The following is a 12,582-nucleotide window of genomic DNA, read 5'->3' as shown; positions in this document are numbered from 1 at the left end:
AACACAATGCCACAGATGTTTTGAGGGAGCGTGCAATTGGCATGCTGACAGCAGGAATGTCCACCAGAGCTGTTGCCAGAGAATTGAATGTTAATTTCTATACCATAAGCTGCCTCCAATGTCATTTTAGAGAATTTGGCAGTACGTCCAACCGGCCTCACAACCGCAGACCAAGTGTATGGCGTCGTGTGGGCGAGCGGTTTCCTGATGTCAATGTTGTGAACAGAGTGCCCCATGGTGGCGGGGGGTTATGGTATGGGCAGGCATAAACTACAGACAACGAACACAATGGCATTTTATCGATGGCAATTTGAATGCACAGAGACGAGATCCTGAGGCCCACTGTAGTGCCATTCATCCACCGCCATCACCTCATGTTTCAGCATGATAATGCACGGCCCCTTGACGCAAGGATCTGTACACAATTCATGGAAGATGAAAATATCCCAGTTCTTCTATGGCCTACATACTCACAAGACATGTCACCCATTGAGCATGTTTGGGATGCTCTGGATTTACGTGTACGACAGCGTGTTCCAGTTCCCGACAATATCCAGCAACATCGCACAGCCATTGAAGAGGAGTGGGACAATATTCCACAGGTCACAATCAACAGCCTGATCAACTCTATGGGAAGGAGATGTGTCACGCTGCATGAGGCAAATGGTGGTCACACCAGATAATGGCTGGTTTTCTGATCTATGCCCCTACCTTTTTTTTTAAAGGTATTTGTGGCCAACAGATGCATATCTGTATTCCCAGTCATGTGAAATCCATAGATTAGGGCCTAAGAATATATTTCAATTGACTGATTTGCTTATATGAACGGTTACTCAGTAAAATAGTTGAAATTGTTGCATGTTGCATTTACATTTTTGTTCAGGATACATGCACTATACTTTGTGTTCTTGTTGACTCAGATAACATAGTTATTTATGGAAAAGACATACTGTAATAAAAAAAAGACAAGGTACAGTGGGGAAAAAAAGTATTTAGTCAGCCACCAATTGTGCAAGTTCTCCCACTTAAAAAGATGAGAGAGGCCTTCATCATATGTACACGTCAACTATGACAGACAAAATGAGATTTTTTTTCTCCAGAAAATCACATTGTAGGATTTTTAATGAATTTATTTGCAAATTATGGTGGAAAATAAGTATTTGGTCAATAACAAAAGTTTCTCAATACTTTGTTATATACCCTTTGTTGGCAATGATACAGGTCAAACGTTTTCTGTAAGTCTTCACAAGGTTTTCACACACTGTTGCTGGTATTTTGGCCCATTCCTCCATGCAGATCTCCTCTAGAGCAGTGATGTTATGGGGCTGTCGCTGGGCAACACAGACTTTCAACTCCCTCCAAAGATTTTCTATGGGGTTGAGATCTGGAGACTGGCTAGGCCACTCCAGGACCTTGAAATGCTTCTTACGAAGCCACTCCTTCGTTGCCCGGGCGGTGTGTTTGGGATCATTGTCATGCTGAAAGACCCAGCCACGTTTCATCTTCAATGCCCTTGCTGATGGAAGGAGGTTTTCACTCAAAATCTCATGATACATGGCCCCATTCATTCTTTCCTTTACACAGATCAGTCGTCCTGGTCCCTTTGCAGAAAAACAGCCCCAAAGCATGATGTTTCCACCCCCATGCTTCACAGTAGGTATGGTGTTCTTTAGATGCAACTCAGCATTCTTTGTCCTCCAAACACGACGAGTTGAGTTTTTACCAAAAAGTTACATTTTGGTTTCATCTGACCATATGACATTCTCCCAATCCTCTTCTGGATCATCCAAATGCACTCTAGCAAACTTCAGACGGGCCTGGACATGTACTGGCTTAAGCAGGGGGACACGTCTGGCACTGCAGGATTTGAGTCCCTGGCGGCGTAGTGTGTTACTGATGGTAGGCTTTGTTACTTTGGTCCCAGCTCTCTGCAGGTCATTCACTAGGTCCCCCCGTGTGGTTCTGGGATTTTTGCTCACCGTTCTTGTGATCATTTTGACCCCACGGGGTGAGATCTTGCGTGGAGCCCCAGATCGAGGGAGATTATCAGTGGTCTTGTATGTCTTCCATTTCCTAATAATTGCTCCCACAGTTGATTTCTTCAAACCAAGCTGCTTACCTATTGCAGATTCAGTCTTCCCAGCCTGGTGCAGGTCTACAATTTTGTTTCTGGTGTCCTTTGACAGCTCTTTGGTCTTGGCCATAGTGGAGTTTGGAGTGTGACTGTTTGAGGTTGTGGACAGGTGTCTTTTATACTGATAACAAGTTCAAACAGGTGCCATTAATACAGGTAACGAGTTGAGGACAGAGGAGCCTCTTAAAGAAGAAGTTACAGGTCTGTGAGAGCCAGAAATCTTGCTTGTTTGTAGGTGACCAAATACTTATTTTCCACCATAATTTGCAAATAAATTCATAAAAAATCCTACAATGTGATTTTCTGGAGAAAAAAAATCTCAATTTGTCTGTCATAGTTGACGTGTACCTATGATGAAAATTACAGGCCTCTCTCATCTTTTTAAGTGGGAGAACTTGCACAATTGGTGGCTGACTAAATACTTTTTTTCCCCACTGTATATACAGTTATACACAAAAGAGAATTAAGTAGAAAAGGAAACTCAAATGTTTTTCTTGTCTTTTATTTAATGATTAATATTCACATCACTAGTTAACAATTAATCACAATGAACATCTCTTTCATACCAAATTACATCTCAAATCGAAGGGGAAACAGTGAACACCTTTCTATGACAGATGTCTACAATCCATTGTCTTCTGCATGCTCTTATGGTGTGCACTATGGAGAATAATACACACTACAGGTGTGCTCTAAGAAGAAGCACAGCTATGGGCTTCTTGATGCTTTACAGAAGCACACTACATAACACATGCCAAAAGACAGTTATTGTTAGTCTGGACAACATTCAAGGGCTGTGTGTGTCAGGTGCCGCATGTGGGAGCATGACCTTCAACCTATCCTCACAATGCCTGGTTCCTGATTACAGTTGGGCACTCGGTCAGCTCACCAGTGACACAAAACATTTGGAAGAATAAGCATGACATCGGATTATTCTTCGTTCCTTGTAGATTTCTAACATATAGTGAGTATAGGCCTAAGTGTAAGAGGCAGATAAAAGTGTTAGTTTATTCAAGCAAATATCAGTAAATGTTTTCCTCTACAGAGTTGGAGTTAGTAATAGCACACCTAGACCAACCATTGAGATGCTAACCATCGCTGAATACTGAAACTATTCAGTCTGCTGCTGTCCCCATACTAGACTCGACACACACTTCCTACTGTCAAGTCAAATTTAGATTTAGGGCTCTATTCAATCAGATGCGCTTTAGCGGACATCCGCATAGCGTCGGAGGTGGAACTGCGTTAGAGCAGTCAAATCCACAAGTGGCTCCCGGCATTATACCTAAGGCGGACATTGCCATTGGCTGCACAGTCACATTATTAACAGAAATCCCATGCAGTTTACAAGTTCAAACACTGGAATGTGATGTAATCTACACCTCGATTAGGATGATGGAAATCCTCATTTCGTTGAAAGATTTTTTATTTGAGCGTAATTATTTATATATATATAGCCTACACATCCCCTCTCTGAACTTCTAATATGAGTGGGGGGGCAGGTGTGGCGTCGTGATAATGATCGCAAGAGCAGCTTCAACGCAGTTCCACCTCCGACACCACCAAAACATCCGCTATGCAGGTGTCTGCTATCGCCGGTTAACGCTTGATCTGATTGAATCTAGGCCTTAGTATGTGTCCTATTGTGATTTTTAAAACAAAACAAAAAGTTCATACATATGATATTCATATCTTGCATCTTTAATAAATTTCATTTTAAAAACATTCTTGTACTTCAGCCCTTTCTGAAAAAAGGCAGACTCCAGAAAGAAAACACTCTCTGAAAATGGGTTCATGAATGTGAAAGACATTTCTCAACATCCATAAAGACCCTAATATCAATAACTATTTTTTCCCCCTGTGGTGATAAAAACATGTGGATGTCTATTTACAAACGACTGTGTGAGGTGAAAGGATGGAGTTGCAAGCAGTGGTTAAGCGTTGGAAAGGTGAGTGTTAATAAACGTGACGTCTAACAGGCACAAGGAGAACAGACAGAGTGAGTGACCATCGTCCCAAAGCACGACACCAAAGTCCACTAACATGACCAGTGAGCAAGGTTACCACCAAGGAGACTAAAAGACAAATCTGTTCATCCAATCATGCCAACAGTTCAAACATACTGTAGAGCTCAAACATAAAATGTACATACCACTGTGCATTCAAAGTGCTTTCATCAGTGTAAGACTTATTCTTCAGGAAGAATTCAATTCATTCCAGTTGTTTAACTAACCATGGGAATGTTGGGGGGAAAGAATACTTTGTAAATATCATAAGGTGCTTTTTCTTTCATTCTCAATAATTTGATCACTTGCTCTTTGATTATCTCTGCCATTGATGATCACTATTATTTCCTCCACTGCAGTGCACACACTCAAATAAATTCAAATTACGCCTTACCGACATCAAGCAGCATCATATCATTACAGTACATAAAAATAAATCAAAGTAAAAGTGTTTTAGGGTGGGACACAAAGATCACTTTTTGGGAACTGTACACCTGTTACAGTTTCGCCAAAACATTTTTATAACTAACCCAAGATATACCACCGGTGTTGTTTCCAATGGGAGCAAATGAAGCATATTGAGTAGAACAAGCAAAGAGGTGGGCAGAGCCAAGCACGAGCTAGCGAGATCCTATTGGTGCATTCTAGCATGTATTTGCATATTTTCATTAGAGAATTCCTACTGTGTGAAGTTGCGCTTGTGCAATTACTCAATTTGCCGTTGCAATCCTTCTAAACAATGCCATTTTTTAGAAAAGGTCATGTCTAAAAAACGTAGTCTACTCTGTTCTTAACAGATTTTAGTTTTGGAGATTTTGGTGGAGATCGAATGTTTCATCTATGAGTCAATTAGCAGAAGTTTAATCTAGCTCCACCTTCTCCCACCTCCCGCCACTGGACTTCCTCTCATCACAATATTTGGTGGTGAGAAGTTCTACAGGGATGCTTCAGATTTATATATCCTTTGAGAGATCTGGTTCAGCCTTGAGAATCTACAAGGCACAATTACACATTAATATCTGGGGCCATTATCCTTCTTGTTGGAGTAGTGTGTCCCCAAAAGAAGGTGCCATTTTTGTACTCTAAGAGCCAAACTACCAGTATTTTAAAGGCAATGGGGTGCCCTCGACCTTGATTCAGCAACATACCACAAATCTGACAAACTCCACAGACATGCCTAAATGTTGATCACAAAATGAGCCCATCCCAAAGATCGTTCAAGTAATGTTATACAATTCCGCCAACCTCTTTACAAAACCGACAGCAAGTTAATCAGAGTAATTAGCTTCTTTGTTAAGCAATTGTGCCCCATTGTTACACAATAATGTCACTTTTTACAGTGGAACCAATAGCATAAGCAGCCATTCAAACTGATTCATATTTAACAGTGGAGTAGTTGAGAAGACTGAAAATACACAATTGTTAGATTGGAGATGTTTGTTCTTCACAAACTTCTCTTGATATTGACTTTTGTGATAAAATTGTGATAATATTGTTAAATCTATCTATCTAAATCTTGCTTTCCTTCAACATGGCTTTCTATTCGTCTTCCCTGTCCCAACGATTTGGCCAACACTACAGAGACTTGATCAGTGGGGGACAACACAAACGGCACTGGAGTATCTTCACTCCCCTGGTGCAATCATAGGCCTTTCCTCACTCTCTTTGCTGCCTCCTGCATACTATTTTGTCCTGTCCCAGGCATCCAGTCTCTGTGCACAGACCCTGAGTGGGTTTGTCTCTCTCTCTCTCTCTGACTGTACCGTACCGTAGTTCACATGTGCAGGGACGGGTGTGTATGAGGAAGTTGTATCCTCAGCAAAGACCACTCACTGTATTGCTTTCAGAGAGATGCAACAGTAAAAGGAAAAAGGGTATATTATGAAGAAACAACATAACAACACATCAGCTCATTGTTACAATAATTTACGAAAACACAATACCGTTTTTTAAAAGAGATGTTAAATATCCTACTGTTTGTAACAGCCTACTAGTTTCTTATTGTTGAGAGTGCTGTGGGGGAATCACAAGTTTACAAAGGGTTATCTAGACATACTGTATTGGTTAAGAGAGGGGGTGGCATATTAGCCCCTGTTCATTGGGATGACATGACAATCCCACATGCTCACAATAAGGGGTGCTTCACTAATCGCCATAGTATAATGTACTGTATACAACTCAAGTGAAATCTGGGGTCCCTACAGTACAAGGGGAGTTATGCTCATCCAGAGAAATAGGTACAGTAAGGAAGGTGTTACGTCTAGGGTAAGGCCTGTCACATAGATAGCATTGGCTCATTGTGATGGTCTCTGACGTAAAATACGTACTAATATACAGTGTGACACTGTAGGTGTTTGTGATTTTGATCGAGGTGGCACTACGTATAAGAACAGTGCTTATAGGCTGGAACAAAAGAAGCAGGCAGTATAATAAGTTTCACTCTGCGCTGACATAACTATAACAGAACACTGAGGGTCTAGATTCTAGAAGGTTCACTCTGAGGTCATACTCCTCCCCTTTTATCACAGCAAGTTAAGCCAGGGCAATCCAGAAGAGACCAAATCCCACTGTACAGTAAGAGCTTGCTCTATCTGTTTGAACTCTGGTCTTTATACTTTAATACTGGCTCCTCTGAGACCAGAAGACTAGGACAGATATTCCACAAGGATAGAGAGTAGTGATGAGATACTGTATGGTAAAAGGTAAAAGGAAGGTGCTGAAGTAAGTTGGAATGTGCTAAATAAGTCCTTGTCTTGCTAGCATTCAGTAGTTTTCCCCCTGGCCCATGGCTGGGTGACAAGGGGCTGGGTTGGAGCTGGAGGGTGTGGAGGAGAAAGCTGGCGGACCCCAGAGAAACACTGAGAGAGGTGCTGCGATGAGGGTGAGGGGTGGCTGCCAATCGGGGTGGGCCGGGAGATGATGTCGGCGCCGTGGTTCGTGCGAGCCCGTGCACTCTTGCGAAAGCTCAGCTTGCAAGACTCAATCTGCAGGCAGATAAACAGAGTGGGACACAGGAAGCAGTGGAGAAAAGGGGAGGAGAAAGAGTAGAGGAGGGAGTTAACTGGTTAGACTAATGGCATAAAATAACATACACATTTTTTGAATACAGTATTTGCAGGAGGCAAAAAACTAGCCTACTTCACAATAATCAGTTATCTATCATCTGAGCACTCAGCAGTGACATGAAACCCAATAAGCAACGTGAGACAGGCAACGGAGGTCATCTCAAAGTTAATGCTCTGAGATTGCATGACAGTGAAAGTGAGATTTGAGAAAGACCACAGGGTGTTTGTTGGGGCAAGAGGCACCTACTTGTCTCTGGGATACGTTTGTCCATGCCCAAGCCTATCGGGTCCCGCAGCCCATCACCCGCAAAGGGATTTGGATGAGGCGTGGCCTCCTTATGTCCGTTCTCCTTAGCCATGCTTCCTGCACCTGTGGTTGGAGCTCCACCAGGGGGAGATGTTTTCCCCTCAGCTTTCTCCTGCATCCCTCCAGCCTGGAAACACGTTAGCAGCAGGGTTTTAGACATGAGAATCTGATACACACTGAGGTTAATTTAAAAAGTGTGTATAAATTCCTATAAATTCAATGATCTTTTCTTTATAGGTTGTGTTGCTATGAAAGGCTGGGTAATCATTAATGCCATCTAGTGGAAAAACAGGTTAGAGCATGATGACACGGCTTGTTTTAACAGGATGAAATTGCTCTCTGTATGTAGGCAACCATCATGTTCAAATAAAATGTTTCCACCACCACAACCTCAAACAGACCAAATCCTGGTTAGGTAAAAAATGTAAATGGCTATGTGACTACAAGAGAATGGTCCCGTGTAGCTCAGTTGGTAGAGCATGGTGCTTGCAACGCCAGGGTTGTGGGTTCGATTCCCACGGGGAGCCAGTATGAAAATGTATGCACTAACTGTAAGTCGCTCTGGATAAGAGCGTCTGCTAAATGACAAAAAATTTGACCTTACCTTGTTTTGTCCACCATCTGCCTCAAGGCCAATATTGTCCATTGACCCCACCTTGGGCTTGCCATTGGCCTTAGCCTCAATCTTCAAATCTCCACCCCCTGTAGTGGGAACACCTTAGTTACAAGTGGCGTAAGAAGAGAATTCATTTGGTATAGGATGCTTCCCAAATGGAACCCTATTCCCTATACAGTCCACTCTTTTTTTGAGCAGGGCCAATGACGCTCTGGTCAAAAGTACTGCACTATGTAGGGAATAGGGTGCCATTTAGGATGCAAGCATTATTTCCTAAATCATAAGACGTCTACCTGGCTTGTGCTTGATGTTGTCCTTAGAGCCACACTTGGAGGTCACTTTGCTCAAGTCCACCTTCTTATGCTGAATCTGGACCTGAATGCACCCAAACAAACAACACAAACGTTGAAGTATGAATGGCAAAGATGAAACAACACCCACTCTGAAATTCTCACACAATGCCTTGAATCATTCTCACCCATCAGTATAACACTGATTATGACATTTGGAAAAAGAAAAAGCTGAGTACTCTAGTGTAAAGTGGAGAAGTGGGCATTTTAAGTATCCATTTAAATAGATTTCGTTGTCACTTAATAAGGAAATGTCATACTTGTTGCAATGTAAAAGAGAGTGAAAGAGGCAGATAGAAAGCTAGTATCTCTTAAGCTGGTTAGTTGGGTGAGACAGTTTGCACAAACAGCACAGCACTCGGACCTAACATTATATCTAGGCTGGCCAATGGGGCTGACCATAGAATTAGAATGACGAGAACGTTAGTACTTTACTCTATTACAAATGGGGCTGACTTCCTTTCAGTCCAATCGAGCATGTCAGTGGGATATGGGGAAAGAGTCAGCAGCCATATGGGAGCCCCATGTGTTGTACTTACATTCCCTCCACCAGGGACATGCTTGATATTATCCTTGGAGCCACAGCGGGAGGTGATATGGCTGAAGTCCAGTTTTTTGTGGACTATCATAACCTACAAAGAAGCACAGTAGCAGAGGGAACGGTTCACTATGGTGAGTCTAGAATTAGTGGAGGGTGGTGGAGGAGCAGCCAGGATGAAAAGTGAAAGCAATCTAAAGAGCATACAGTATGTTGTTAACTCATTCTTACACATAGTAAGTAAAGTCAGTCACACAACAGTCAGAATGCTGCAAATTACCTCAAATATCATCCAATTCTAGATGTGGCTGATCAAAGTAGATAACTATAGCAGTGTTTATGAACAAAAAGAATACACACACACGCACATGCACGCTAGCCAGCCATCTCTTCCCTGATATCAATTGCTGATTTCAAAACATCGTCACTCTGCGAAGGAACGGAACTGCTGTTCAAAAACCTTGAATGAAAAGCACTAATCTGTTTTCTCCATTTCCTTTTTGCTTTGTATACTGAGATGCCTGGTGTTTAGATTAGTTTGAGGCTCTGTGACGCAGTTAGCAGCGCAGACAGGCTGAGTCACCCTCTAAAACACAAGGCCACAGCCAAGGTCTGTTATTTCCAACTGCTTGCTCACACTGCCTCCAGCTCATTTCTTACTGAACTCAACTCACAGGTGTTGGATAACCAGAGGCTTCTCTGCTATATCACTCAGCTGATGAGAAGACAGCAGCAAGTGCTTCCCACAGGACAAAAACTGGTTGCATCAACGTTGTTTCCACGTCATTTCAACCAAAAAACAACATCTGATGACGTTGAATCAACGTGGAGAACTGATTGAATTTGCAAAAAAAGTTTCATATTTGAACCTAAATCCAATGACATGGTGACATTTTTTGTTTATTTCACATTGAAATTCACATTACTTGACATCTCAACCAAATGTAAATCAAAACTAGATGTTGAAATTATGTCTGTGCCCAGTTGGTTGTTTCTGAATTGCTTATCTTACCATTATAATCCTTAATTGAATCATACTAATAGGACTGTAAAATAGGTTTAGGGTAAATTACGTAAAAGTAAACCCAGATTAATAATAATTAATTAATAATAACACCCTGTCGTTCTCCGCTAACATCAAGGCGGTAACCCGATCCTGTAGGTTCATGCTCTACAACATTCGGAGAGTACGACCCTGCCTTACACAGCAAGTGGCACAGGTCCTAATCCACGCACTTGTCATCTCCCGTCTGGATTACTGCAACTCGCTGTTGGCTGGGCTCCCTACCTGTGCCATTAAACCCCTACAACTCATCCAGAATGCCGCAGCCCGTCTGGTGTTCAACCTTCCCAAGTTCTCTCACGTCACCCCGCTCCTCCACACACTCCACTGGCTTCCAGTTGAAGCTCGCATCTGCTACAAGACCATGGTGCTTGCCTACTGAGCTGTGAGGGGAACGGCACCTCCGTACCTTCAGGCTCTGATCAGTCCCTACACCCAAACGAGGGCATTGCGTTCATCCACCACTGGCCTGCTGGCCCCCCTACCTCTGCGGAAGCACAGTTCCCGCTCAGCCCAGTCAAAACTGTTCGTTGCTCTGGCTCCCCAATGGTGGAACAAGCTCCCTCACGACGCCAGGACAGCGGAGTCACTCACCACCTTCCGGAGACACTTGAAACCCCACCTCTTTAAGGAATCCCTGGGATAGGATAAAGTAATCCTTCTACCCCCCCTTACCCCACCCCAAAGAAAGAAAAAAATAATACATATTGTAAAGTGGTTATCCCACTGGCTATTAGGTGAATGCACCAATTTGTAAGTCGCTCTGGATAAGAGCGTCTGCTAAATGACGTAAATGTAAATGTAAATGTAAACACAACACACTCTCAAATACTCAAGCTCAGGGCTCTTCTAAATGTACCAGGTGGGAGGACAAGCGCAGGACAATGGTCACTGTGGTGTTATTTCATGAGGAGGTTCATGAGGTTTCTGTGCCAAATAACTGGGATGGGTAGTGCCATGGTTGTAGAGGTCAGGTGGATGATGGCAAGGTCATCTCCTCTCTGTCTGTTTTCCTTTCTGTCTGTCAGTTAAGCTGTGCATTTCAGGGGAGACAGAGACTTGGAGTACACTGTCCACAACCATTCACATTTTATACCGGAAAGCAACAGTCTATCATGAAGAGGAAGAAAAGGTGAGGATGTGCATGACTGTGAGTATGTTAGAGTGGGAGTGTGCGATGTGTCTGTATGTGTTTCTGCATGTACAGATAGGTTCAAATAGTCAGTGGACAAAAAAGCTCCACTTATGTAATTTCCTTCAGTGTGATATCGGAGGAGAGAGAGTGGTTGAGCACATGGGTGAGAATGAGCAAGGGGTGTGTGATGATGCCGATGGTAGGGACTCACTTTGCCCTGGCCGTCTTTGGATTGGGAACCCCCCGCCGAGGAGACCTGAGGGGAGACAACCACCCCTGGGTCAATACCAGGAGACAGGGCTGCCCTGGGCCCTGGGTCAGTACTACCAGTCAGGGCTCAGGAGAATGTGGTGTGGTGGGGTGTATGGATGGATGGAGGGAACTGCTCTGCTTTGAGGCTACACCACTGGTCTGTGTGACTGACAGGTTTCAAACCTAGGTCTCCTGCATGCCAGAATAATTCATTGGCTCGATAAGCCAAAGTCTAGGCATTGGCTCAGGCAAGATTAGTGCAAGTGTGTGCAGGGCTGTTTCTGAAACAATGTGTTGAGAATTTGTTTCTGTGGAGTCTCCCTTTTGCATACATCACTGTGACAGGTAACCTTTTGTGGATGGACACAGTCACAACCTATGCCAGAATGCAAACATACAATTCTAGGTTAGCTATGCCATCAGTAAAGACTGAATATGATGGCTATTTTCCAAGACGGTCATCTGTATGAAAGCATTTCTCTTTTCAGAGTGATCTTACGAATACAGGTGACAGTATCAGTCAGCCAAATGAGTGAAGGCAGCTGTCAATTGTAATGTAGAGAGAGAAAAGAGAGCGAGATAAGAGAGAAAACCAAAAGCTACAGAGAGGAAAAGAGAGAAACAAAGGGGAGATAACAGAGAGAGAAACAGAAAGGCATAAGTAGACAGACAGATACCCTACATGACAAAAAGTATGTGGACACCTGCTTGTTGAACACCTCATTCCAACATCATGGACATTAATATGGAGTTGGTCCCCCCTTTGCTGCTATAACAGCCTCCACTCTTCTGGGAATGCTTTCCACTACATGTTGGAACATTGCTGCAGGGACATGCTTCCATTCAGCCACAAGAGCATTAGTCAGGTCGGGCACTGATGTTGGGCGATTAGGTCTGGCTCGCAGTCGGCATTCCAATTCATCCCAAAGGTGTTTGATGGTGTTGAGGTCAAGGCTCTGTGCAGGCCAGTCAAGTTCTTCCACATCGATCTCGACAAATCATTTATGTATAGACCTCGCTTTGTGCACAGGGACATTGTCATGCTGAAACATGAAAGGGCCTTCACCAAACTGTTGCCACAAAGTTGGAAGCACAGAATCGTCTAGAATGTCATTG

General features: G+C 43.2%; 1 protein-coding gene across 6 annotated transcripts in view; it reads right to left on the bottom strand.

Moving 5' to 3' along the window:
- Nucleotides 1-3,452: 3,452 nt before the first annotated feature.
- The window catches only part of LOC121535281 (microtubule-associated protein 4), a 65,038-nt gene continuing 55,908 nt past the window's right edge, over nucleotides 3,453-12,582 (bottom strand). For 3 of the 6 annotated variants that reach the window (XM_041842172.1, XM_041842176.1, XM_041842177.1), the window contains 6 exons: nucleotides 11,426-11,470; nucleotides 9,018-9,110; nucleotides 8,422-8,503; nucleotides 8,117-8,229; nucleotides 7,453-7,639; nucleotides 3,453-7,124 (listed from right to left, as the gene is read on the bottom strand). In XM_041842172.1, the coding sequence (XP_041698106.1) occupies nucleotides 7,120-7,124; nucleotides 7,453-7,639; nucleotides 8,117-8,229; nucleotides 8,422-8,503; nucleotides 9,018-9,110; nucleotides 11,426-11,470 (525 nt within the window). In that variant the 3' untranslated portion in view covers nucleotides 3,453-7,119. The remainder of the gene's footprint in view (nucleotides 7,125-7,452; nucleotides 7,640-8,116; nucleotides 8,230-8,421; nucleotides 8,504-9,017; nucleotides 9,111-11,425; nucleotides 11,471-12,582) is intronic. The other 3 variants (XM_041842173.1, XM_041842175.1, XM_041842174.1) reach the window with 3 other exon arrangements.

The sequence above is a fragment of the Coregonus clupeaformis genome, chromosome 21 (genome assembly GCF_020615455.1).
Source record: "Coregonus clupeaformis isolate EN_2021a chromosome 21, ASM2061545v1, whole genome shotgun sequence".
In the NCBI taxonomy this organism is placed as follows: Eukaryota; Metazoa; Chordata; class Actinopteri; order Salmoniformes; family Salmonidae; genus Coregonus; species Coregonus clupeaformis.
The sequence above is the reverse complement of the archived record's forward strand: the minus strand, read 5'-3'. Positions and strand labels throughout refer to the sequence as shown.